This window comes from Balaenoptera musculus, chromosome 16, assembly GCF_009873245.2.
Source record: "Balaenoptera musculus isolate JJ_BM4_2016_0621 chromosome 16, mBalMus1.pri.v3, whole genome shotgun sequence".
In the NCBI taxonomy this organism is placed as follows: domain Eukaryota; kingdom Metazoa; phylum Chordata; class Mammalia; order Artiodactyla; family Balaenopteridae; genus Balaenoptera; species Balaenoptera musculus.
The window spans coordinates 16,813,556-16,841,017 of record NC_045800.1 but is presented as its reverse complement, the minus strand read 5'-3'; the positions used below and the strand labels follow the sequence as shown (position 1 = coordinate 16,841,017).

At 45.8% G+C, this 27,462-nt stretch overlaps 1 protein-coding gene across 1 annotated transcript in view; it reads right to left on the bottom strand.

Moving 5' to 3' along the window:
* Positions 1 to 27,462, bottom strand: part of LOC118882943 (nebulin related anchoring protein) — a 69,598-nt gene that overhangs the window by 17,795 nt on the left and 24,341 nt on the right. Inside the window, 19 exon segments of the mRNA XM_036829338.1 lie at positions 615 to 713; positions 1,975 to 2,079; positions 3,908 to 4,105; positions 5,797 to 5,910; positions 6,430 to 6,537; positions 7,264 to 7,368; positions 9,008 to 9,106; positions 11,252 to 11,356; positions 12,480 to 12,791; positions 14,395 to 14,502; positions 15,651 to 15,755; positions 16,848 to 16,946; positions 19,344 to 19,448; positions 20,052 to 20,249; positions 21,894 to 21,951; positions 21,953 to 21,993; positions 22,238 to 22,345; positions 23,670 to 23,774; positions 25,024 to 25,122. Of these exon segments, the coding sequence (XP_036685233.1) occupies positions 615 to 713; positions 1,975 to 2,079; positions 3,908 to 4,105; positions 5,797 to 5,910; positions 6,430 to 6,537; positions 7,264 to 7,368; positions 9,008 to 9,106; positions 11,252 to 11,356; positions 12,480 to 12,791; positions 14,395 to 14,502; positions 15,651 to 15,755; positions 16,848 to 16,946; positions 19,344 to 19,448; positions 20,052 to 20,249; positions 21,894 to 21,951; positions 21,953 to 21,993; positions 22,238 to 22,345; positions 23,670 to 23,774; positions 25,024 to 25,122 (2,271 nt within the window).

Here is a 27,462-nt window from a genome sequence, read left to right as displayed (position 1 = left end):
TAGAGCTGGAATGATGATTTTATGGAGTGAGATTCTTTCCCCTGGGCCCCCTCTGCTAGAATATTAAAGTGATAATTGGGTAAGTGGTGTGAGTGAGAAGATGAGGAGGCAGAGAACCAAGAAGCTTGGCAAACATCACACTGTGTCACTGTCCCCGGACAACCACAAATCCTTCCCAACGTCATCATCAGAATGACAGTGGAGAAATGATTAGGCAATATCTGCCCAGCTAGAACAGACGAACGACAGACCAGCACGTCTCCAACTTTAACGTGCAAAGGAAACCCGTGAGGATCTTGTTAAATGACCGTGTGGATTCGGTGGGTCTGGGGTGGGGCCTGAGGTCTGGTATTTCTAACAAGCTCCCAGGGGATGCTGATGCTGTCGGTCTGTGACCACATCTGGGGAGCGAGACGACAGACTAAACCGAATTTCCTCCTGGGCCTTTTTTCCTTCTGGAAACTGTTGAGGCTCTGTCTAACGACATTCTTTTCTTTCCATGCAAACACCCATCCTTCCCCTGACCCCCGCCAATCCCACAAATATTCACACATATTTTTTAACAATCTAGCAGTTTTTAAAAAGCCCATCCCAAAGCCATCCGAAGATTTTACCTCGTTTGTAATCTGGTTGCTGAGTTTTGCATGAGTGAGGCTGGGAGTGTCTGTCACGGCCGTGTACTTGAATGACTGGGGATGCTGACGATATTTACTCTGAGCTCACACACAAGAGGCGATAAGAAGACAAGGTAAGATGCAAAACCAGCAGAAGAACCAGCTCATTAAGCACTAGCTATAAAACCTCGTTTTGCAAAGGCTGCTAGTCTGTGGCCCAGAATCCAGTCCGTCCCCTGCTCTTGTGACCTCAGAACCCAGTGGGATGAAGAAGCAGGGAGGAGGAGACAACGGATGGAATCAGATACTTATCAATGGGAAAGGGAGATCTAGTCCTTTGCTACGAATGTGAACATGACTATAGAAATGCACGTTTTGCTCCCAAATTTCCTTTGCTCGCTGGAAACCCTGGGCTCCTCAGCTTTGGGGGTGTACCAGAAACAACCGTGCAGCTTAAAATAATCCACATGCCTGCACACCACCCCAGGGGATGGGATTCAGTAAATCGTCAGTGGGCTCTGTACTTTTTTTAAGTTCCAAAGGGGATTCTGATGCACCATGAGGTTTAGAAACCACTCGCTTTAGAGATTTCACTGAAAAAGCAAAGCACAAAATTAAATCTCAACTCCCACAGTGCGGCCAATTCCGCTTGCTCAGAGCTTCTAATCAATGCATAAGCCATTCTGAGGCACCCAGGCTGGATGCCGACCGCCTTTTGCTTGCAGTGCCTTCCATTATGCCCATCTACCGTGAATGGAAATCCCAGAGCCCTCCCAGGGGTGGGCAAGATTCCTCAGGAGTTCAAAGAGCCTAGAATTCCAGACTTCTGTAATTTACCAAGAAGTTATCACCAAGCTTATAGCAACCATTTCATATACAGCCCCCAGAGAAGCACAGTGCTTACATTAGCACTGATCCTCACAAAAACTAAATGAGAGAGGTCTGAGGATTCCCATTTGACTGATTAAGAGGTTGAGGCTCAGAGAGGGCAGGTGACTGGCTTGAGGTCACACAGCAAATGAGTACTGGCCTGGAATTTCAGTCACCACATGTGTCTCCAAAGCCCGCCCTCTTTTCATTGTACCACAAGCCACTCTTCAAAGGGACCCTAGGAAAGTACATCTTAGGATCCAGCAAATAATTCTTATATGTTAATACAGGAACTGGCTCAAGATCTGCACAGCTGTCTTAAACGGCATCCAGTCTGAATGGAGAAGGGAGTAAGGAGAGAGGCTGGGTGAGTTGCCACTGCTAACAGTGTAGCATCTAACTGGCTTTAGTAAGAAACAAACAGATTGTTGTGTAACCTCTACCGTGGAATATACTTGACACCCCCAACCCGTCCTGGGTCCCTGGTTACCTCACTGATGAGTTCAGATGCTCTCTTTCTCTCTTCAATGTCTAACGTGCCTGGAATGACACAGGCAACGCCTCGCATGAAGTTCAGGTCCGACCGGTACAAATTCTACAAGGAACGACACGAGGAATCAGAAAAGCCAAGCTCGCAGAATGAGGAAGGACCCACGACAGACAGCATCATAATTAGAACTCAAGGCCAAGGCAGTCTCTCCAGATACATCACACTCAGCAAACACAAACACGCTTCTTACTTAAATGCTCATTAGGGAAACAAAAATGTAGGTCAGAAGAAAATAATTCTGCTGTCACTTGTCTCCGTAGCTGTTAGAGGGATGCTTGGCGGATTTTTATTTTAATGTGGGCTATCAAAAAATAAACGCTGGAGCGGATTGTGGTTAGAAAGTCAGCTGTCTTGGGGCAAATGTGGAAATGGTTTAATGGGTCTTCAAAACAAAACCCAGCAGCAGAAGGCGGCATTAATTAATCATGGGTTAAGAAAGAACTAATAAATGAATCCAGAATAATCTGGCAAAGGCCCGAGTCTGTGTGGGTGGAGGCGGTGTGTGTACCTGAGGGGTCTGGGCTGACAGTTTAAAGGGGGCCCCAAGTTCACTCCCCTCCGGCCACCGAGGCGCCCCCGTGCATGCCGCCTTCCAATTGCCATGGCAACGAGAGGCAAGAGAAGCCAGGGCTCTGCTCAAGTGACAAACGGGCCCCTGAGCTGAGCGTGGCGGCTCCCTCGTTCCTCCACCTGCTGTCGGGTTCCTGACAGTTATGTCACTTAGTAAACGCTGTACAGGTGGAAAGTTCCAGTGGACAACAGCAACCCAGATCCGAGCACCGCTCAGCTCTCAGGCTCTGCCAAACCAGAAAGCGGGTTTTGGGGGGGTTGTTTTATTTTCCAGCAGAGGCCCGTTACTTGCAAATCTCCCGGCACGGAAACGTGGCGAGCTGGGAGATGAGGTGAGTACCAAAAAGGATGCTGCTGCCTGTTGGGAAGACACATTCTGGATCTCCTTGGGAGTGAGGAAACCCTCCAACGCTCCCCACTGCTCCCCACCGCTCCCCAACGCTCCCCACTGCTCCCCACCGCTCCCCACCGCTCCCCAACGCTTCCCACCGCTCCCCAACGCTCCCCAACGCTCCCCACCGCTCCCCACCGCTCCCCACCGCTCCCCACCGCTCCCGGGCCCGCCTGCTTCAGAAAACAGGCGGCATGAGCTAGAAATGCCCTCAGTGGGGGCAGGGGGGCGTGAAGGCCTCCAAGACTCCTTGGGAGGACTCAGGAAGGGTCTCTGGGGCCCTTATTTCCCTGCCCTCTGCCCAACACTCTCCTCTGCCTGAAGTGGGTCAGTTCCAAAGGGGCTCTGAGCAACTCTCTCAGCAGATCTCAGGCCTCTTCAGAAGTTGGGTGGCCTGGGAACATATGATGCACCAAGAAGAACCCCCAGCTCAAGCTGGGGCCAGAGGCAACACCGTTGGCGAGTCTTGAACGTGCAAAACCATGAGCCTTGAAAGCATCTTCCTTGGACACCATCCAAGTCCCAGCACCCACTTTCTCATTTATAGTTTTACGATCTTGCACGAGCTATTTAACTTCTTTGAGACTCACTATAGTTCCTCCGTAAAATGGGGATAAAGACTATCGATATAGGGTTATTTGGAGGATTAAATGAGATAATGTCTGAAAACACAATGCTTGGAATTCAGCAGAAGTACTCAATAAACTGCTGTTGTTGTTGTTAATAGATCTGTGCAATTGTGCTTATGAAGAGCAAGGCAAGAACAACCAGGGCAGTGCTTTAAAAGAAACCCCAGGTACGGGATTCCTCATCTCTGGAAGCCCCACTGAGCCACCAGGAGTTTGTGGGTCACTGCCTCACGGTCACATTTAAGAGGAAAAGAGCCTGGAGAGAGAGGCCAGGTCCCCTTACCTCACTCTGCAACTTGTGAGCTTTCTTGGCACAGCTGAGCCTCAGGTCCTCGGCCAAGGAAGTATACTGGGGGAGTGGGTGTCTGTAGTCCTGGTCGCTGGCCAGGGTCTGAGCCTTCTTGGCATGCACCAGTGTTACCATGTCCAATGGCAGATGGAACTGTGCCTTTGAGTGCTCAAAGCCTTTCCTGTAATTCACCTAGATGGGCAGACAGATCAATAGCAGCTATTTCAAAGCTGCCATTTGCATCAGGACCATGAGGGAGAGCAATGCGACGTGACTGTCCCAGGTGAGCCCAGGAGGCTTTCCTGGCAGGGCCAGTGCTCCTTTCTTGCAGCAACTGGCTTAACAAGCAGGACTCGTCTCCAGGTCCTGCCACTCACCACCTCCAGCTCTTGGATGATCAAGGCCCATGGTTCCCCTACTTGGGGAAAATACAGAAGTTCGAGGGACAGATATAATGGCAGTGGTTCCCTTGCTCAAGTCTTTAGATCTTCCCATTTTCCAGAGGCAAGAAGACACATGGCTAAGCCGCCTCCTGCACCACACAGTTTCTCCCCGTCACCCTCTCAAGTTCAGACTGAGACACCAGGAGTTCTCCTCTCACGCTAGGTAATGGAGAGCTTCTTCAAACATCAGAGGACATCCTAGTAAATCTGGGAGCCAGGAGCAGTGGGCAGATGCTTGAAAAGCCAGTTCTGAGGGATGGGTATTCCCAAGAGCCCAACATGCATCCTGAGGGAGGAAGGGAGAGGCCCATTTCCAGACCTCAAGCTCCACCCCAGTCCTCGGAGAAGCTGCTTGAAGGTCCACAAAGCTCACTCTGGGCTTTCTGGGGAGTCAGGTGCATAATCGCCACCTCTTCCTCCACCCTTCCCATTGCCCTCCAAGCTCCAGCCACTCCTCCCTAACCTCCCACCCCCACCTCCACGCACCCTCCCCACCCCTAGCATACAGCCAAGGACAATTCATGTCCAATCCCACCCCAGTACCGAAAGCAGAGAGAAGTGTTAGAAATAGGGAAACTGAGGCAGAGAACAAAAGAGACGAGAACGTGTGAAACTGTGGAAAGAGCACGCGATGGAGAGCTGGCTGCACGTTCTAGTCTGCCCCTTGCAAGCTGACCTTGGGCAAGGGATTGAGACCCTCAGAGTCTAGGTTTCCTTATCAGTAACCAGGATGAACAAGTGACGCTCCTAGAAATAAGTTGATGATTAAATGAGACACTGCATGTAAAATGTTTAGTCCTCTGCTACATGTTGGACACATATTCGATTTCATCACAGCCATTAGCCAACTCACATGTGGGCAAGCAGATACTGTATACACGCATGTGCCAGCATCCAGGGGATCAAATCAAGGGGTACAAACTCAGATGCCACCAGAGGCCAGACAGGTAGCATAAATGAGTGAAGGAGGAAGGGGGGGAAGAGGGGTTGGCTGCATGACTAGGAGAGTACAGATCCCTTCGAAGTGGGGCTCTCAGCAATCAACTTCAACAGTAGCCTTGAGGAATCCAGGTCTGGCTTCTGCACAGAAGTCTAAAACTTTTATGTGAAGTTTTCCGTTTTGCAAGGTTTGCAATTAATTCGCTCTGCAGACCCAACAGAACGCCTCTGCAGTGCAAATCCAGCCCACAGGCCCCCAAGTGTGGCCATTGGTCAAAATCATAGAATGTCCAGCCTGGAAGGGAGCTAAGGGGTCAACTAGTTCTATCCCTCACTTGACTGAGGAAGAACCTGAAGCCCAGAGGGGCCAAGGGACCTGACCACGCCACCTAGCTAGCTAGGACAGAGCCAATACCCTCAACCGGAAGGACACAGGACATCTGTCGGCTGCGCGTCATTAGGTGGGGGGCCCCCAGCTCCACTGCGTTCTCTCCCACTTACTTGGCTCTGCAGAGAGCTCGCGTACACTGAATGCGCGAGGCTGATATCACCTTCCAAGCTCCGGGAGCCGAGCATCTGCCCTTTCATTTTCTCAAATGCCTCTTTGTATTTGTACTAAAGGGAAAGAGAGCGGGAGAGAGTAACAGCTCGGGGACAAGGGACACGGAATGGAAGAGGTGGGTATTGGGTGAAAATGTTTTGTTCTTTTGACAGTAACTGGGTGAGTTAAAAGAAAAGGCGCGGGAGTCGTCAAAAGGCCTATTCTTTCATATGCAAGCCTCCCAATGACTAAAGGGCTGGGATATGAAATGGCAGGACATGAGAGCGCTTGGGCCGCCCACACCGGAGGAAGGTGGGTACATTGTTAACAGTCTCTTCACGTGGACTTGCTTTAGGCAAGCGCTTGGTGGAGGGTGCATTTCATCTGCCAGGGGTCCATATTTACAGTCCAGCATCAGCTTTGTACCCTGGCTGGGGGATTTTTGCTGTTGTTGTAAGGCATGTTCTTTCTCACAGTCAGTTGGGAGAGCAGAGGATATTATCCACAGGCAAAAGAAGGCAGGGGTTAGGGGCAAAGGGAATAAAAATTGGTGAGTATTAAACATTGTCCTAGGAATGGAGGTGGAGGCTTACATCACTTATGATTTCACCAGAAGCCTTTGCTGCCTGGAACGGAATGGCATCCAATCTCAGTTTATAGCCACCGTCTCGAAGTTTGCTCCAGGATTCCTTGTAGCGTGTCTGTCGAGAAGATGTGCACCAATAAAGACCCTCCTGTGACCTGGTGGCTTCCTGAACTCCCATTATCAAAACGAGAATCTGGTTTCTCGTGGAGTTTTTTCCCCCAGTGAGAGATCACTGTGGCTTAGCAAAAACCAACAAAGAGTTGGATCCTGCCTTATGTCCACCCTTGGAGGGGAGAGCCACGGGGTTGGGGAGTGGGATTTAAAAAGCAAGAGCTTTGGAGTCAGAACCAGATCGCTCTGAGCAGCAGTTGATGGGAAGAAGGAGGCATGAGGCTGCGTGTGCACAGCTCTTGATGGAGAATAAAGAGGAATGACTGTCTCTACTGAAGAAGAGGAAAGCGGGTGCTGATAGGGATGATGGAAGGGAAGAGTTAAGTCTCCCAAGTCTCTCTTTGGCTGGATGTCTTCACCTATATTCTGATGCTCCCATATTCCAGCCCCTCAGTACAAATGTCCTTTGCACTAAGGAAGTATTCCTAGTCTCATCCTTATCAATGAGCTTGACTCTTCTGCAGGACCAGCTACATAATTTGCAGGGCCCAATGCAAAGGAAAACATAGGGCCCCTTGTTCAGGAATCTTAACAAATTTCAACATGGTGACAGCAGAGCATTAAACCAAGTGTGGAAGAACAGGACGCTTCTGAGTATGCGATGCAGTACAACTGTGCAGGTCCCTGGACCTCCAGTAATTAAAACCAGCCCCCCCTCCATCAGCCTCACCTCGCTGATATTCATGGCATTCAGCTTGGCCAGCAGGACTTCAGGGAGATCCGCTGTCTGTGTGTAATGATGCTTTATGTTCTCTCCTTGTTCCCTGTATAACCTCTGTGGATGCAGAGAGGTTTTGCATTAAACCCAGAAGCCTCCCCCATACAGCCATCAGCCAAGTTACACTCCAGGAGACAAGGGCACTGCAGCTGCCACCTCCCCATAGAGACGAGATCTTGGGCGCCCTGCCTCTCCCTGGCTCGCACGGCTAAGCGAGGTGACATGTACTTCATTCCCTCCGGAGTTCTAGTGCCCAGCCCAGAACATGACAGGCTGAAACTTTCCTCTCAGTTAATACTCCACTTGCAGCATACTGCTGAGACGGGCGTCAAATGAGAAAATGATGGCTGGCTAACATCTAGTAATTTCGTTATTAACTATAAGCTAGGAGAGGACATCAAAATTCAGCAGGCACAAGAGAAAATGGCTCTTCCACAGGCGAAATTTTCCCTGGACCTACTTCTACCCTCCTCCCCTCCCGCCATCTCAAGGAGTCTTGTGCTAATAAACGTTTCCTGGGTGGGTCTGGGGCGCTATTCATCTAGAACTCTTATCTGGGCTTATGATAATTCTAGTAGTTAGCAATGACACACGGAGTTGGCATCTGCCACCAGAGAAAGTTTCTAAACCCGGCTTTTCCATCCCAAATCTTATTAGATGTGTCCAAGTTTCTACGTATCACAGCAGTGCCCCCTAGAGTTGGTTAGGATAAGGAAAAATGCAGCTATTTTTTTTTTTTTTTTCCATACAAAAGTTCTTGTTTGACCATCTATGTTTCTCAGAATTAAATTTGCTTCTGAAGGGGTGATTGTCAAGAAATTATACATTTCTAAACCCATAAGTTTGTAAATCATCCCATAACATATTCTGACAGGCACTCAAGCCATCTCAGAATACCTGTCGAATAAGGCACAACAGGAATAATTTGTTCAACTGGGAAGCAAGGGAGACATTTTGAAACCCCTCCCCACCAAGTTTTGTCAATTTCCCTCATGGCAACTTAAATGGTCTGAAGATATTTAAAAGGCATGTCCACCCTGCGCAATGACCTGGGGGCCCCTCTCAGTAGAATCAGCCGACCAGGGCTAATCCATGTCTTAACATGAATTTTTAGAGGACCTCATCATTCCATCTAGTTTACAAGGAACCCTGCGCTGAGAGGGCAAAAGGCCAGATCTTGGCTTCACTTTATAAAGGGAATATGGGAAATGGCTTGAAAGTTAGTCTAATGTACATAAACCAGGCCCAAATCCTTTTCAAAGTCTTTGGGAGAATTCGGAAAGCAAGAATTCCTGCCGTGCATCCCAAGAAGCCCTAAGCATTCTAATTCCTAGGTGTTATAATTACCAAGAATTTCGCCCAAAAGTCCCATTTCTGAAAACAATGCTTCAAAACAAAAGGAGAGGGGAAAAGACCTCGACCACAGATGAATCCTGGAGACATGCAAATGGGAAGAAGTGAAAGCATGGGGCTGTGGGGTGGTGGAGCCTTCCTTGGCATCCTAAGAGCAGTGGTAACACCCCGCCTACATCCTGATGAGGAAGCACCGCCACTAAGGTGAGCCTCAGCAAAGGATAAGAAGCTCCTTCATCCTTAGAACAACAGAAGGAGCAAGCCAAGAACCCCTCGGCTTCAATCGCAGGGTTGAAAGAAGAGCCCACTCTTAGAGTCATAATGTATATACATTATCGCTTACATCCACTGCTTGGGTGTAACTAATTCTGGCCTGGACCATCTCCGGAGTGTCTTTAATACTGGTAAACTTCAAAGCATCTGGGTGCTGACGGTACTTCTTCTGTTGAGCAGAAAAAGATCAAAGCTGTGAATTTTGTGCTGTTCTTTCATGCCATTTGAAAGAGAAAATCATAGGTTGCTTGAGATTAGAGTGAATTTGTGAACATAATTATTATTCGGCTTCCTCCATCTTTATATCCTAGGTGGCTTCAGGTTAATATTTGTTTCAATTTAAGAATAACCTCATGTCAATTAACATTGAAGTATTTCTACCTGGTGCAAAGAAAACATCTCAAAATTAGGTTATACCAGTAAAATACTAGAGGATACACACTTAGTAAAGGATTTTTTATATAGCCTTCAAATACTGTTTTGCAGTTGTTTACATATTTTAGTTCGGGTCTCCCAAGCAAGAAAGAACACTCACAGTTACATTTATCAGTTGAAGCTTTCTATTTTCCCTCCACAAAAGAATTGGGCAGAGATTACCAGAGTCAAAACCCTTGCATTTAAGTCAGTGACTGTACATTATCTCATCATTTTAGAAACCGGTTCAGTTAACATACACAATAATTCTATAAATGTTATAAGAAAAAGGGTGCTATTATTGAAAGGAGTCATCATACAGTTTGAAAGACACTGAGAAAAACAAAAAAAAAGTTACAAGAAATTCAAATGCTAACAAAGTCCTAGATACCCAATTTTGTAGTATTCTGAAAATTATGCTTCAATTCATTCCTGTTTTGTTTTTTTTTTAATTAAAGTACAGTTCCAGTAGACTGAAAACAGTTGCTATCTTAATGGAATTATGAAGTATAACTTTTCTCCAATCAAACAATTATTTTAGAAACACTTTCTTATTTATTGGGTTAGATACTTGTATACTGGGTTGTCTTAAGAAGACAGTTCAATATCCAGCTGAATTTGACCCATCAGTTGTTTTTGTAAATAAAGTTTTATTAGAACACAGTCGTGCTCGTTCATTTACATATTGTCTATGGCTGCGTCATGCTACAATGGTAGAGGTGAGCAGTTACAACAGAAGCAGTGTGGCCCACAAAACGAAAAATATTTACCATCAGGTCCTTTACAAAAAAAGGTTTGCTAACTCCTGCTTTAAATGACAGGTGTGTGTGCATTTGTGGCTCTTTCACGGTGCCTGGCATTCTGTCTGAAAATTTAGAGGCCAATCCAATTTGACACTAAACTGGAAATGTGTCAAACTGGAATGAGATGGTTGGGAAAAGTTGCTGAAAGATGTCTTGCCTTCCTGAAGTTTGAGGACTAGTATAAGGCACGGAAGATAAGCAAATCTGTTGAATAAGTTTGCAAAATGTGGTAGAAGATTAAGACCACCGTGGGAAAAATGGTTCCAAAAAGATCCCCTGGATGCCAGACTTCGATGCATGAAGGAATCATCTCGAAGTCTAAGTGATGTGTATAATGGGAAACGGTACCATTAGCATCTAGTGCGTAGAGGCCAGGAATGCTGCCAAACATCCTCCAAGGCCCAGGACAGCCCCACGGCACAGAATTATCAAAATGTCCACAGGGCCAAGGTTGAGAAACCCTGATCTAATCTTTAAAAGGTCTGCTCAAGGATACTGCCCTAAAATGCGAGGAAAGGGCTCCTTTCATAAGCCTTCGGGTCCAGCGAGGGTGGCTGCAAGTAGACAGGAGTGAGATTCAGATAGAAGTGAGACCCTCCAATAAAAAAGAACCAGAACCGTGTCACATGTTCGACACCACATGAATATTCAAAAACTGTTTACACTGCCTGCTGCGGAAAGAAAGAGGGAGAAAATGTGCGTTAAGTCACAAAAGGGCTTTCTAGGTGCAATAAATGTATCTTTTTTTTTTTTTTTCAAATAAACTAATAGTTAAATGTATCTTTTTATCATCTGTCCCGTGTTGCTTCATTAAAAAGGTAAGTTGGTGGGTAGCAATTGAGCTCTGTTTGATTGTCATTATTATTCATAATATCATTTGTCACCCACTTTGTTTTTGCCAGGGCTCTCTGGGCCCCTACTGGGGTGTGTTTGGTATGTGGTTTCCCTCTAATTACCAGCCTTAGTCTGGGTTTTGAGGCCTTTCATGTAGCTTTGCCTTTTTCTTTGCCTTTTGAGTGGAAATTATTTTAATTTTATACAGAAATGCCGCACGCCTAATGCAGCCAGGCCTGCTGCACGCTGTCAGGGAATCTCACCTCGCTAATGAGTTCTCCTGCCTTCTTCGCCTGCTCCACATTTAATGACCCGGTGGCGACCCAGCCTGTGCCTTTCATCCACTTCACATCTGCCCTGTATTGGTTCTGACAAAGGAGAAAGGAAAGAAAAAAAAAAGGCAGGCCATTGTTGGTGTGCGGACATTTAAAGGGCTGTTAACAGCTCCCCAATGTCGCCTTGGTGCCAGCTGAGTCAAATTAGATGCCACTTTTGTCTTATCTATTTCTGCACAGTCACAGGTAGGGCTCCAAAATGTAAATTAATTTCCCGCTTAATTGGAGCCGACCTGCTGACAGCGGCTTTGGCCCCGCCCGACACTATTGGGGGTGGAGCCAAATCAGCCGCATCCCTCATTACAAGCCACGTAGACCTCCGGAAGGAGCCCGTCCTCATTGTCTGCTTTCCCTGGTTTCTTGTTTAAAATGACATGCAGGGGAGAAGAAAATGAGAATTCACAACAGAACCCAGGTGGGGAGCTATTTGAGGGAATATCACAAGACATTCGAGGCTTCCCACGGTGCCAATTCCTTCTTAGGAAGCTCGGTGCGGGGCGGGGGGTCTTCCTCATTTTTCTCCTTGCCATTGAAGGAGTACTTTTAAGGGAAAGCCATTTAAATGGACACGTCTCTAAGACTAGCACATCACCTCTCGATCCTGAAAGAGCTCTACCTGGAAGGGTGTGTCTGTGCTGCCTCCACCCCACGCCCACGTGTACCAGTCTGGTTGCAACTGACCTGCCTGTTCAGTTCACCCACTTTCTCTTGCAAGAGTCAACCGAAGATGAAAGAATATAACGAGAAAGGGGAGGGGGTTGTTGACGATTAGCAAGGTGCCCTTTCTAAAAATGGGACTACCAACGTTAGAATGAGTGCCAGGGATGCTCTCCCAGAGCAGGCCACAGTTAAGAAGGTCACAAATACATGCCTCCCGCCCCACCGTTGCCACCGCCCTGCAAGAAACAGAAATACGGAAAACATATGTAGATCAGAATTCCAAGAAGAAAGGAGTAGCTGTATGATTTTCTTTGGTAGTATAGAATCTAAAATGGGCATAGTCTGAGTAAAAGTTAAAGCACTAGGAAGCTAAAATGTTTCCACTTAGGGATCCAGAAACAGGTATCTCAGAGAATAAACGATGTCCTGAAGGGTCTGGGAAAACCCTGGCGCCAACACCAGCACACACACACATAAACGCACACACAGAGCTTACATCACTCTGCAAACCGTAAGCCTTCTTCGCCCATTCCACCTTCATGTCTGTGGGCAAAGCTGTAAAGTGATGGGATGCCGTCTTGTAGCCTATGTCTGTGGCTAAGTGCTGAGCCTGGCGGGCGTGCACGAGGTGGATCATGTCCAGGGGGACGTGGCACTGGGATTTGGTGTCCTCGAATCCCTTCTTGTACTCCAGGTCACTCTGCAGCTTGGACATTTGCAGCGAGTGGCTCATTTGCGAATCCCCCTGGGCACCCTTAGCCCCAATGAGTTTCCCTCTGGACTTTTCATAATTCTCCTTGTACTTCACCTAAATGAGAGGAAGAGAGCAGCGGTACATTAGCATCTCCTAAAGGAATTAAGTATCAAGCCATGCAAGAAAGTTAAAACAAAGCCATACAGCAGAATCCTATCAGAATTAGTGTCATAAAAAGCTTGCCTCCTTAGAACAACTGATGTACTTCCTTTGATCAAACAGTGAAAAAAATTATTACTACTCATTATTTCCTTTTACACCTGGACTGCCAGAAAGCTCAGAGCTAAACTGAAAGTTCAGCTATAGAACAGTCTTTTCAATTTCCTGGTGAAATTCTATCTTGTCTCTATATTATTTGAGATTACTCTTTCTGGGTTTATTTTTAAGTGGCCTGTTGCTTTCATGAAAGCCACTTTATAATCTTTTTTGATAACAGTGAGAATATTATAAATAGAAAGTTATCACAAAATGAAAAAGACACAGAATATCTAAAATACAACTGCTGTTTCAGAAAGAAGCTCAAAGACAACTGAGGTACATATAAATATTTAGCAGTTACAGGGAGCAAAAGGGAGCACGTTGGCTTGAAAAAGCACTAGGCAAAAAGTAATGAGGATCCAAAAAAAGAATAAATATAGAAATGCTTTGAAAACTGTAACAGAATACTGGTGTGTGGCATCATTTCAACATCATCATTACCGTGGCCATCAGGAGACTTGGGCTCTACTCTCAAATCTGCCAGCAAGAACAACGGTATCAATATCTGCCGCAATTTATTGAACACTTACAATGAGCCAGGCGTGGTATAAATCTGTGTCACTCAAAGTGCATCTGAAGACAAGTGCTGGTTTGTAAAATGTTACCAGTTGATAAGATAAGGGGCTTGTGTCATAACGGAAATCAACCACATTGCCAAGCCACTGTTTAGCTCAGCTGATATCTATATACATTTACTGATATATTTTCTGTATATATGTGTACTATATATATATATATATATACACAATAGATACAGAATATATATACATGTATATATATTGGGGGTTTTTTTGGAAGCAAGACTTTCTCGATGAGGGAAGCAGAGTCTGACTTACATTCTGTCCTAGGCTCCTTATCTCACATCAGACTCATAACAGACAGCACTGGACTACAGAACACTTAACATACATCCATTCATTTCATTTCCTCATAACCATTTTGCAATTACCAATTTACCCATGAGTTAACTGAGATTTTGAAAGGTTAAACAATCTGCCCCAAATCACAAACTAGTAGGTGATGGAGCTGGGATTTTACCCCGAGTCTATCCAACACCAGAGCCTGTGCTCTTAACCATCAGCAGGCCTCTACAACCTTAGAAAGTCATGGAATGTCTCTGGGCATCAGTTTATCTGTAAAATGAGTGATTTGGATTACCACTCACACTACTACCGCTCATAATAACAGTTACGACTTACCAAAAACCAGTGTGCAGCAGGCAGTGTGCTAGACAGTTACACGATTATCTCACTGCAAGGTGGTCATATTTATCTCCGTTTTACACATTAGAACCCTGAGGCTCAGAGAGACTATGAAAACCTGCCAGGACACTTTCAGACTCTCCCAGATGTAAATGTCGGGATTCGTGGTGTCGAGTACGAGTTGGGGACTGGCTTACCTCACTGGCCAGGTCCCTCTTGGCTTTGGCTGCCAGGAAGGCCAAGGAGTCAAGACGCAGCTCAAACCCTTTCGCCTTCTGCTTTTCCCAGCTGCTCTTATACAGTTTCTAAGGGGATTCAGGAGAAAAGAGATCATCCTCATGTGAGAGGGCTTCAATTAGACTCTTTAATGACCTCTCCAAGAGGGAAACACCTATTACATCCTTCCATAGAAACCCTGAGAGCCAGAGAAACCTGTAACTTGAATACAACCAGGCCTTCTTGTTCCTGCCTTAAGGCCTCTTGCCACATAGGGCTTCGGCCAAAAGAGGCAGAAATTGAACTCCAGAAGACTTGGAAAATACTAGGCGTCTTCATGGAAGTCTTAATGACTTGTCACGGGTGGAATAACATTGCACAACACACAGCAGCATTTCTGAAAATTCCGTTCTCCGTCTCTGTCCACACACCCCACCAGCCCAGTAGCTGCTCCAGCTGCAGCCCTTTTTCTTTCCAAGCCCAGCCCCTAGTCCATGTGGGTCTTTTCTTTGCTCCTCCCATTTTCTGTCCCGCCCCCCACCTCCAGATTTCAAGTTCTTTCTTCTGGAAGGCTCCCTCCATTTCTGCATGTGAATCAGTTTAGCTTCTGTTGCTCCTTCTAATTCTCCCCTCTACCCATTCCTCGGATCAGGGCCCTAAAGACCTGGGAGCCAAGCAGAAGAGCCAAGAAAGGCCCCTCCTTAGAAGACAGAGAAGGAAAGTTGGAACTGTGCAAGCTTTCGCGTCTAAGGAATAACTGCCCTGTGAACACTCCTCTGAGTGTTTTCCATATATCAGCTCGTTGAAGCCTCAAGGCAACCTAATGTGGAGGGGACTAGGAGTGCCCTCGTTTACCAACGGGACAACCGAGAGCAAAGAAATTGGTTAAGGTTGCACACCTAGTAAGTGTTAGAAACAAGGATCAAACCCAGGCAGTTTGAAGCTAACGTCTGAGCTCTTATTTACTCCCCTCTTACGCTGTTTTAACTCCAGTCCCGGAATAACCACTTCCTCCTACCCCATCATATAGTCAGTGGTTCAAATCTCCCACCAGCTCATTCCTACCAAAGGCTGGCCTTCCCTCCCCCTAAAATACTGGTCACGAGCTGTTTACAATGACCAGATGTATGCAGCCTCAAGTGACACAGACACACCAACACGGCCGGTGGGTTTTGTGGACCAGGCGCCTACACGCAGGGAAGCAGAGCCCTGGGCTGCTCACTCCCTCTGGCTGTACCTCACTGAGGTTGGCAGCGTTGGCTTGGGCCTGTAGGAAGAGAGGCTCGTCTTTGCTGATGCTGTACTGATGGACAGACTGCTCGTGCCCTGCCTTGTAGGCCACCTGTTGGGAGAGAGCACCGGGTCAGGAGCAGGAGGCAAAGGAGGAGGGTGGCTGGCTGCTCAGCTCTCTGTGTCTCACGTGGAAAGTCCGTCACCAGGCCAACCAGACCAGATGCTGCTGGCGGCGTGCAGGAAACGAGGCTTAAAGCAGGAGAGGTGATGCAGGAAGAAGCAGCAGCAGTGAGGAGCGGGGAGGAGAATGTAGCCAGGGGGCCAACCTGAGAACCCCTCTACGGTTTTCGCGTTCACACCTTTCCCTGGAGGAGGCGTCGACTTCCCCAAGCTGTTCCCATCCACAGTGTCCATGGCCACAAAAAATAACCCACCTGAGGGCTCAGATGAGCACAGGCTCCCCAGGTGGGAAAAATAAGAAGCGTCCCCTGTCACCTGCACCCCATAACCAGACCTAATGTTTCCACAGGTACTGACACCTGGAGAGTGAACAGTAACCCAAAAGGCAACATGAGGGCACATCTTCTCTATGGAAACCATGTCCCTCCCGCTCTTTCTCTCTTCCGCCCTCTCCCACTCCCCAGCTTGAGTTTCCATGCAGTGGCTTTCTGCTGATTCTGAATTATGTTGATTGCATGCTTTCTGGCAGGGGTACCTGGACCTTTAGGAAGGAAAGGTAGGAACGTCCTGGCCAGATGGTAGCAACTACACCTGTTTGGCTGTTGACCACTAAAATGTAAATAGCATATGTGGTGTTTCGTTGTCCCACCTTCCACATTTGAGCTCAAGTGGGCATGAAATGCACACATCCTGCAAGCAAATGTTTTCCTCCTCTCTCCTGGCTCCACAATTATGGAGTCTTTGAGAAGAGAGAAAAGAAGGAGAAAGAAAGAAGGAACTAGGAAAGACTGAAAGCTGAGAAGGAATAATGTCAGTTGACATCTGTCCTTAACAACCAGAGGAGAAGTGTAGTGGGTGAGGCAGGGAGGCCTGGAAGCCCATAGAAAGCCGGGTCCGGCCTATTTAAAGGAAAGGCTCTTCGGTCCCTGGATCGTGCATGGGCAGCACCTGCTGTTGTCCCCAGAGGTTCCCAGGCCCACGACACAGCAGCCCGGTGGAGAGAGGGCAGCCTGGGACTCACCCCGCTCTGCAGCTCCTGGCTCGTCTTGGCGTGCTTCATCTGGGCACTGTCGGCCACGCTGGTAAACTTCAGCTCGTCCACCCTCTGCCTGTAGTTTTTCTGTTTCCAAAGAAAAGGGACCCCATAGCATTAGGATCGGGCTGTCCCCACCATCACACACATGCACACACATGCATACCTTCTGTGACCCAAGCATTTCCCCAGGGGGGATGCTCCAGCTGGTCCTATAGCTTAAAGAGGACCATGCAGACCTGAGACTTCCAGCCCTGGTGAGCTTGTTTTAGTTGCTACTACTGAATGGGGACTTGAATTTTCCCTTCAGTGAACCCTGTATGTTACCATGAGCCCTGGGATGGATCCATTTTATAAACCTAGATCTGACATAGGAGAGCGAGGTGGAGGGAACTTGGACTTTACAACCATGAATCCCAAGGTCCAAATCTCCCCTCTACCTATTTTCGGCTTCACGGCCTTGGGCACATCACTGGATCACCTGAGCCCCTCGGGCTTGGACTATACAATGTGGAAAACAATAGAAGCTGCTTCACTGAGGGTGGTGCGGAGGCTTCAATGCCACACTTCCCACGAGTGGAGTCCTTGGGCAGAGTAAGTGTTCACTAAGCTCGCCATCACTGTTATTCACGGTGCCATCAGGATGATCCAGGAAGTATCAGCTCTAATGAAGGGCAACGCCAAGAGTCACATTCAGAAGGTGGGTGGCAAGGTGGGATTTGCCCTCCCAGCTCTCCGTGTTCCAGATCACTGGGCTTGTCTTCATCATGTTGCCATCTCACGGCCACAACGCAACTTCAAATGTGCTAATTCTGTCCCCCCACGGGGACTTCTTGTCCTTCCCGGAGGTTGGTTCCTCTGGCTTTTCCATTGGAGTTGCCAAAGTTGATGGGAAAGGAAGCTGCTGAGAATGGCTTATGGAAGCAAAACTTCACGTGGTGGGGAGATCAGAGATGAGCAGAGCCCCCAGTGCTGTCAGCAAGAGGGTTGTCGATGCCAGTCGAACCCAAAATAGGGATTGGAATATGGAAAACTCCAAAATTTCCTCCCTTCGGGAAAAAAAAAATCTAGAAAAAAAAATTCCAAAGAGACTTGTACTTTTTCTTTCTCATTCCAGTGTGTTGAATGGGAAAACTCCTTCACTACGTAATTGAAGGAAGTCACGTTGCCCCTTCCATGGCATCCCAGCCTCTGCATTGGTCAAATCATAAGTGTGTAGGGAGGAGCCAAGAACCCACCCTGCCCAGGGCAGAGCAGGGATATGAAAAAGGCAAAGGAAATGATACCTTCTTGCCCCTTGAGGAGCTTGAAAATTAGTCAGTACAGGAAGTGAGACAGGAACGGGCATTCCTAAGGCAGAAGGTCCCCTTACTGCACCCCATCCAAGTCAAACGGGGTTCGGCTTGCTCCACCTGGATTTCAGTTGGTCTCAAAGAAGTTAAGTAATGAGAACCCTCCTTATTTATGCACTCTAACTTTCAATGTGTCTGTATCTGAGAGAAGGATGAGTACAGTTGAAAAATGAGAATAAATTACAAAACGTGCTTTGGGGATTCAATTTTGTTTAATAGTCCGGAGCTGGGGCATTGGACCAAAATACTAGGTACAGATTCCAGCTCTGCCACTTACTGAAATGTGATTTTGTCTCTCACCTTCCACAAATGTAAAATGGAGATATTAATAGAATACTACTAGTGTCTAGTCACATAGCGATAATAAATGTGAGCAATAAATGAACAATAGGTATGTAATACACTCAAAGTCATCCATGAATGATAGCAGTGGTTACATAATTAGTATCAGTCCATAAATGGCAGCTGTTATCATCACTATTATTACCATATGAAAGAGAAATGCCAACTCAGCCTTCCTGGCACCGAAATAAGAAACCCCTTTGGAGATCCCAAACAGAGCTCCCGAAATAGTCCCATTTCCAAATGAAATGTCCTTCAAAAGTCCTCCTCTGCCTGTTGCCAACGCCAGCTTTACACGGTATAAAGAGAAGCACAGGCTTGGAGCCACAGGGACTTTGTAGAGTATCCTTTCCCACTTTCTCATTTTTATAAGAGAGAAAGAGGATCGGAAGGGTTGAGTGACCTGCCCGAAGTCTGCAGTGAGTTTAAGGCACACGCACAATGAGAACGCTGACCTCCAAACACCAGATTCTCTGATTCAGAAGGAATCACACACTTCTTACACAACAAACATGTTTCCTACGTGACTAATTGTATACCACAACCGTTCTGAACGAGGCTTTGGATCCAACTACTACTTTTAGTTGGCTTCTTACAAATACCTCCCTGGGAAGCTTAAGGGTACGAAAGTTAGTTCAGGGTGTGCTATGCGTGCAAAATGAAGAAGTACTCTTCTGAGTCTCACTCAAAGTAAGCCTGGGGATGGGGGAGGAATCAGAGGGAAAGATGGCTCTCGGTGGTGACTTGGGCTGAGAAGGATTAGAGGCTGGGGGGCCTGGGCTCAGGTTACCTCGCTGACCAGCTGTCCAGCCTTCTTGGCCTGCTCCAGATGGAGACTGCCTTCCGTCAGCCACCCAACTCCTTTCATCCACGAGAGGTCGGCCTTGTACTGCAGCTGCGAGAGAAAAACCAAGCTCTAATCAGACACATGGATGCGGACGGGGCAAAGTTAACGGGAGAGTTAGGAAAGCCCTCGATCCTGTATTTGTCTCCGTGCAAGAGCTGCTCTCCATTCTGTTATAGTCGGGCAGAACTCTGCTTGGGGGTAAAGCCACTGGCTCACCTTGTACTCAGAAGAGGCTCTTCTACCTTAACTCTGAAACACCACCGCCTTACCAAAAAGAGGGCTTTTCAGACTTCTTGCCTAAGGATCTCATCTGCCAACCTGCTACACTTCCCAGATTTACTTTTTAACATTTACCAGATTTACCATTTTCAACACTTGCTTCCTCTTTGCTCATCCCATGGCCAGCACATCTTGACTTTCGCAATAGCTCTGAGCCCCAGTCCTCCACCCTCTAGTCTCCACTGTCTTGACTCACTCTCTATCGCTACCTCCCCATCCATCCTCCCTGGGCCTGGCACATCTCCAGAAATTCTTCTTAGTCCTCTGAGTCACCTAATAGACTCAGGCACAGTTTCTAAATCACTCTGAAACTGTCACTGTATCCAGTTGCAAGAGATGCGTGGGGAGAACTGGTGAAGAGCCAGGGCTCACCTCACTCTGGAGCCCATAGGCTTTCTTGGCCCAGCAAGTCTTCATATCTTCAGGCAGCGCGGTGTATTCATGCAGTTTTTTCCTGTACTCCAGGTCACTGGCCAGAGCTTGGGCCTTCTTAGCATGCCTGATGTTGACCATGTCCATGGGCAGGTGAAAGTGGGTCTTACTCTTTTCGAAGCCTTTCTTGTATTCAACCTTGAATGCACCAAAACACGCTGTATTACTTGAAGTCTGCCTTGGCAGGAGTGATGTGAAAACACAGGAAAGAAGGCCAGGTTTCCATGAGGAATTGGCACTCTGGACAATGGCACCTGTCTGTCCAAAGGATGTGACCCAAGTCTTGGCTCTGTAAGGTGGTGGCACCTGGAAACTGAGGTTTCACACTACTTTGTCTCTGGGAGGAATGCCTCCTAACTCTTTTTTCCCCAGTTGCTCCAGGAAGAGAACACCCTACCCATGGTTTCTGTAGAAACTTTAAGAGGCAAAATAACAAAGCTTGGGCTCCAGGGCCAGCCAAGCTTGAGTTCAAATCTGATCAGCCCTTTGTCAGCTAGATGACCTCTAGAAAGTCACATTACCTCTCTAATGGCTCATTTTCCTTGGAGGGCTATTGTGATAAGTAAACAAAATAGTAGCTCAAACCCACTTAGCAAAGGGATGGCATATAGCAAACACTTGATAAATGTTAGCAATGAGGATGGCAATGAGGATGGATGGTGTGATGATGGTGGTGATGGTGTTTCTGGTGATGATGGTGATAATGATGGTGGTATGGTGATGGTGTGATGGTGAGGAAAGGTAGTACAGTAGAAGCAGCATGGTGCCAGTAAGTAAGAGTTCTAGGGTCTAATTCTCCACTCCTCCACCACTACCACTGACTACTATATGACTTTGGACAAGTCCATCTTTTTTGGTCCCATTTGCTCCAACTGCAAATAGGAATAATACCAATTTGTTCTCTGTCTAAACTGAAGCTTCATGACTATGCACATCATAGGCTTGTTCTGTAGCACAACCAAAATGGTGACCCAGATGCCAACACTCTTATTCTATTTCAAGCCCTGGGTCCTTAATGACTCATTAGGTAATTATATCTGACTGCATCATCAAAGTGGCATCTAAGCTGACCTCACAGCTTAGAGCAGGCCATCATAAAAGCAAAAACCAATGCCTGTGCTTCCTTTTTTGCTGTTTGGCATTGACAACGAAGTCTTAATTAGAAACCAAGTCTGACCTTCTGGGCAGAACTTTCTTCCCCAAAGGCTTCTGGTAAGTGACAGACTTTACCAAGGTTAACCTCCAGCCATTACCGTGTTTCACAAGCGGTGCATTTTGAGTGGTTGGAGCCTGGTTGCCCCAGTGGATGGCTAAACATTTTGAATATAACGGTGTTCGGACGAGAGGATTCATCCAGGACATTACCTCAATAACAGGATGCTTCCTGTCTAACTCTCCCAGTAGAATTAAGCTCCATTAGGGGAGGAACCAGGTTATGTGTTGTTTGTTTCTGTACAGCCCCAGTGTCTCACCACAGTATCTCACGCAGAGTAGTTGTTTAGTAAACATCTGCAGAGTGAATAGATGTGGCCGAACATCTTGTACCGTGAACAGTAGATGCCGGTCACCCTTAGGGACCACTGTTTTCTCATCTACTTTAAAAGAACCAGTATCCTTTGCCAAACTAAAGAAAAGAGAAACACTTCTCATGTAAGCCCAGGAAAGAAATTACAAGTGGAAGTGGAAAAATAACAGTGTCCGGCGAAGCAGGCCAGGGAAAAACTTTCAGAGCAGCACCAACGCTAAGTGAAGGTTTGGGGAGTAGAATAGAAAAGCGTTTACCTCACTGCTCATCTTGGCAACCTGCAAGGAGTGCAGAAGCCTCGTGTCTGTAGTCCCAGGATTTGCCTCTTTGCTTTTCATAATCTTCTTTGTATTTCATCTTGAGAGCAAAGAGGAAAGTCGACTGTGAAGAAGAGAAACTTTGCCATCTAAGGGGCTGTGGTTTAAACAGGTGCAAGGGGAGCAAATCTAAGAAAACAACACCCAGTCTTTCTTGAACCCAGTGGAAGATAAAGTATAGCGATGTTTACAGTGTTAACAGTCATTGTTTTTTTCTGCGGGACCACTGACGTTTCACTGGAACAATTTCTTATGCATTTCTGAGTTAATGAGAGAAAACCTACGTTGCTGGCAAGCTCTCCGGAGGCTTTGGCGGCCAGCAGAGACATGGCATCCAGCTTCATCTCAAATCCTTTCCCCTTTGTCTTCTCCCAGCCTTCTTTGTACTTAACCTGACAAATAAGAACGCAGGTGAATGGGAGTCACTATCCAGAGTCCTGCCAAGAGTTGAACAGAATTTTGTTTTTTCAATAACAAAGTCTTCTTCTGTTTACAGACCAGAATTTTGGCTGTTATCAAAGTGATAACATCAATTATTAACACAGTTGATTCCCTCACTGTAGGGTCATGCGGGGCAGTGCTAATGGGAGGGGGCAAAGAGAAGACCCATGGGTTCATCCTAGCGCTGTTGTTTCCTGATCATGCGACCTTGGACAAATCACTTTACCTCTTTGGGCCTCAGTTTACCATTTGAAAAAATAATATTATATTATCTGTCTCAGGGTGGCTGTGAGAATAAATTGTATACACGAAAACAGATAACCTAAGCACGTAAGGTGCAACACGGATGTAAGTTATTATTATTGCCATGGTAGTAAACACCCTGACTCTCTCTGTTCTATCTGATACCAAAGCCCATGCCACCAACTGTGTCTCTGTAGTAAATGCCTCAAGGGGTTTCTATAACAACTGAATAATTCCATATGTAAAGTGCCTATCCCAGTGCCCAGCACAGAATAAGCATATGGGAAAAGGTTATTCCTTCTTATTTATTTTTTTTTAATTGAAGTATAGTTAATTTATGATGTTGTACCAGTTTCAAGTGTACAGAAAAGTGATTTAGATGTATATATATGTGTGTGTGTGTGTGTGTGTGTATATATATTCTTTTCCATTATGGGTTATTACAAGATATTGAGTATAGTTTCCTGTGCTATACAGTAGGTCCCTACTGTTTACCTATCCTATATATAGTAGTGTATATATGTTAATCCCAAACTCCTAATTGATCTCTCCCCATCCAAGGTTAGTTCCTTTTTACATTATCCTGCCTTACAAATCCCATCTAGAATGAGAAGCCTAATCATAGCCTAGTTGTGACTCCTGGAAGAATCTGGTGATTAAGATTGGTCTTCTTAAAACTTAAATTTTACCCACACGGCAAAGCACCAGCTAGAAGTCATCAGGATGATGATGATGATGATGATACTGATGATGAGTGAGGTGTGTGTTGTGTGTGTGTGTGTGTGTCCCAGCACACATCATACATGTGCATACACAGTGAGAATTCAATTGCTATGATCAATTTAGCCCCGTGCACTACCACATGCCATGAGACAGCAAAAATTAAAAATTATAAACCTGATGGGTGCCTCTGATGAACTTCTCCATGGACAGAAGAGCCCCTGGTCCCTGTTTTGCTGGACCATCCTTGCATCTTCATTTTCACGTCTGTGCATAACCCTCACCACGTTCTCACCCATGCTGCTTGCTTACCTCACTGAACAATTCGGCATTGGCTCTGGCCTTCACTAGCTGAGGTACATCCTGTGGCAATGTGTAATTCAACTTATTTTTCTCATAGTCAGCACGGTAATTCACCTGTTGGATTTAAAATAAACCTGCAGGGTAAGTGCATGGTTTTTACATGGGCAGAAGGAGAACTTTGGAGAGAAAACTCTCTTTTTCACTTTCTTTTTGTAGGCCCGTAGCCCAGAAGGAGTTTCCTGAAAAGGCCTTTTACAAGGAAGCCTGTAATTTTAAGAGTGTTTTAAATTAACAGATTGAAGACCAAATGAAAGTCAGACAACTCAAGGCATGCTCAAAGTTATGAGTTTGTAAAAGATTTCCCTGTGGTTACCTCACCCACTGTCCTCTGAGGCACTTGAGGGTATGAAACTTATTTTTTTAACTTGCTGCAGTTCTGAACCTCTTGCTATGTGCAGGGTAGATACTCAAAGAGTAATTATCAAATGCCTGCCCCCATTGGAAAAAAGCCATCTTAAATCACACACAAAAACAGCCAACCAGACATTATATGATTCTCAATGGAAGAACACAGCATCATCTGAGAAGCAGTCTTACCCCCAAATTAAACCTGAACCTGATCAAACCTATAGCTCCAGCTACTATGTTACAGGCATTTGGAGGCCAGAGGAATACATGAAGTCCACAATGGGATGCAGTCAGCCAAAGCTCAGAATGTGGGAAACGTTATAGGAAAAACAGTTCAAGTTCTTCAACGAACAACTTGCAAGAAAAGAAAAGTGATAAGGGAAACTTCAAGATGAAAAGAGTCTTGAAGACATATCAACCAATCACAAAGTGTGGACCTTATTGGAGCTTGATTCAGACAAACTGTAAAAAAGAATTATAACCTTATGAGACAATTGGAATGCTGAATGCACCTGGACGTTGGTGATGTTAAGAATTGTTGTTAGTTTTTTGTGTTTATATATTAAATTGTATGAATACAATTTAAATTATTTTTATCTTTTAGAGATTCATACTAAAATATTTATAGATTTAATTATACAATACTTAGGATTTTCTTCAAAATAATATGGAGGGGGGAAGTGGATAGGCATATAGAAGCAAGACTGGCCATGAGTTAGTAGTAGTTGAGCTGAGTGATGGGAACCTGGTGATTCATTATGCTCTTCTTTCTACTTTTGAATGTATTTGAAATTTTGTATAATAAAACATTTAAATCAAAGAGAGTCATCTCATGGTTGTAATAGGACACATGTCACCATCAATGAAAGTCAAATCTTTGGGGAACCAGATATCCAGACCCTGCAAAGCAATTACAAGTGTCCCATATCCCGCTGGGCAGGGGCAGGTCACTTACATGACTCAGTTGCTGGGCATTGATTTTGGCTTGAACAATCTGAGGGGTGTTGGTCACAGAGCTGTACTTCAGCTTGTCAATGCTTTGCCTGTAGTTGACCTGGGTGCAAAGAGGCAAAGAGACACAAGAAGACGTCATTTGTACTTTTCTCTAAGATTTACTTAGCTCCTCCCGCTCAGCCTACAGAGCCATGATTCTCAATTAGCAGAGAAAGAATCAGATTCCAATTGGAGACCAAAGACACTCCAGGCCAACAAATGGAAAAACAGTCCCACTGAAGACTGAGTGACTTAAACAGGCAGCTCATAAAAGAGGTCAACTAAATGGCTGGTGAACAGAGGAAAATGTGTTCATCCACATCGTTAAATCAGAGGAAAGGTGTTTTAAAACTACAGGCTCCGGCTAGGCCCTTAGTCGACTAGGCTTTGGCTCTGTTTGCAGCAGTCGGATCACCATCAAACACCCCATGCATGGTCTTCATGCCTCTGTTTAATTGTCCAAAGCCCAAGGCCTCTCCCAGTATCCACACAGGTGGGCAGCTTCTTTAGGCCTAGCTTCTGCTAAGACCTCCATGCCCCCTTCCATGCATCCCCACTAGCTATTGCCAACTCTGTCCAGACCTCCACCTACTGCCTCTGGCCATACTCCTCTGGCAGCTGGCTCGCCCTCACGGGGGGTAGTACTACAGCCAGCACTGCACTTTCCTACCGTTTTCTGTCTATCTAAACTAGACTCTGATGTCTTTGCCATTCTATCTGACTGCTGTCACCTCCCTGGGTGACAGCCCACCTCAGTGAGTCACAGACCACTAGCTAGATGCACTAGGCTGGCACTAGTCAGTGTTTGGCCTCATTGTTGGGGAAGTAGTATAGGAGTGGTGGGGACTGGGGCGAAGGGCAGCAGCTACCACTCAGCTCTAGGAGATGGTATAATCCCTGCATCAAAGTGGGGGTTCAGAGTAGACAGATAGTCCAATTACTCCAAAGAAACCAGAAATCTATATTATTATATAAATTCTTACACTTTTTAAATGCTGGAAAATAGTGCAATATTTTAAAACCCAGTGACCCAAGTGAAACAGACCCAAGGACCAGTTGATACTGCATCTCTTCCTTGTATTCACTCCATTCTTGCCTGTCCCAACATCAGCTAATAATAATTATGGCTAAAAATAGTACTTACTATGTGCCTGGCAACTATTTCAAGTGCTTTACACCATATTGATGCATCTAATCTCCAAACCACTCCAGATTTATAACCACTGTTATTATCCCTACCTCACAACATGAAAACTGAGGCACAGAGACCTGACGTGACTTGCTCAACGTCACCCAGCTAGCGTCACAGAGTTTAGGTTTTTAAATCCCAGCAGCTGGGCCTCCCCAAAGTGGCTCCCAGCCTACCACTATAAATGTGGTTTTGCCAAAGCTGGTGTTGCTTGGAACTGTTACTTGTTATCTTACAGATGGACGAGGTGTTCCCTATAGCCAGGCTAACTTTGTTTAGAGAGGGAAATGTATTCTGACTGACAAATTAGAAAAAAAGAAAAGCCTTACAAATTAGCTTCTAGAACAAGATCTAGGAAAAGCAGAGTGTTCCAGATACTGGGCCACAGACTTCATTTGTTGGATTTGGAGAAAAAGGACAGCATTGTTTCAAGCTTTTTAGTTAATGATTCAAGGAGAAAAGTTTTTGCACTTTCTGAGTTTTGGACATGGGGTGATTTTAGAAAACTAGGAAATATGAAGTCATTTTCAATATTAATCATTAAGAGATTACACTACAGTAGCTTCCTAATGCATTTAAGTCAGAGGGAAAATTATCATCTCATAATAGAGTCTATTAGAATTCAGAATTATGCACGATAAAATGTCACAAAACTGTACTTTTTAAATGGTACATTCCTTCCTGATAGTGTTACATTAAGTATGTCGCAGAGTAACAACTCTGCATGATTAATTATATCCTTGCAACATCACGGATGCTTGGTCATTGCTTCAGTCTACTTTCTGAAAGGTCCCTTTGCTGAGGGTAGAGTAGTCTCATTTTTAAGTGCTATCAGTGTTTATAAAATCCATCTGAAGGGAATGCTCTCTAATAAGGACCTGTGCTTGTTTATTTAATTTCATAGCTACTTTGACCACCTTAAGACTACCAGACAGAAAAAATAGAGACCACAATCTTCTTGTAAATGGATTCCCCAAACTTCCTGAATACTAAAGTCCCTTCATTAAGGGTGGTAAATTCAAATTCACACAGGAGCCAGGAAAATAAAGGAGATGAAGGTGATAAAAGCAGCTGCCACTCAGCCCCAGGCAATTGCTGCCGTGCAGGAACTAGGACCACAGTTCCTATGTGAACTCTCACAATTTCTACATATTGGTTCAAAAACAATTTTTTTTTTAACACTGTGTGGCCAAACAAAATACCTCTGCAGCC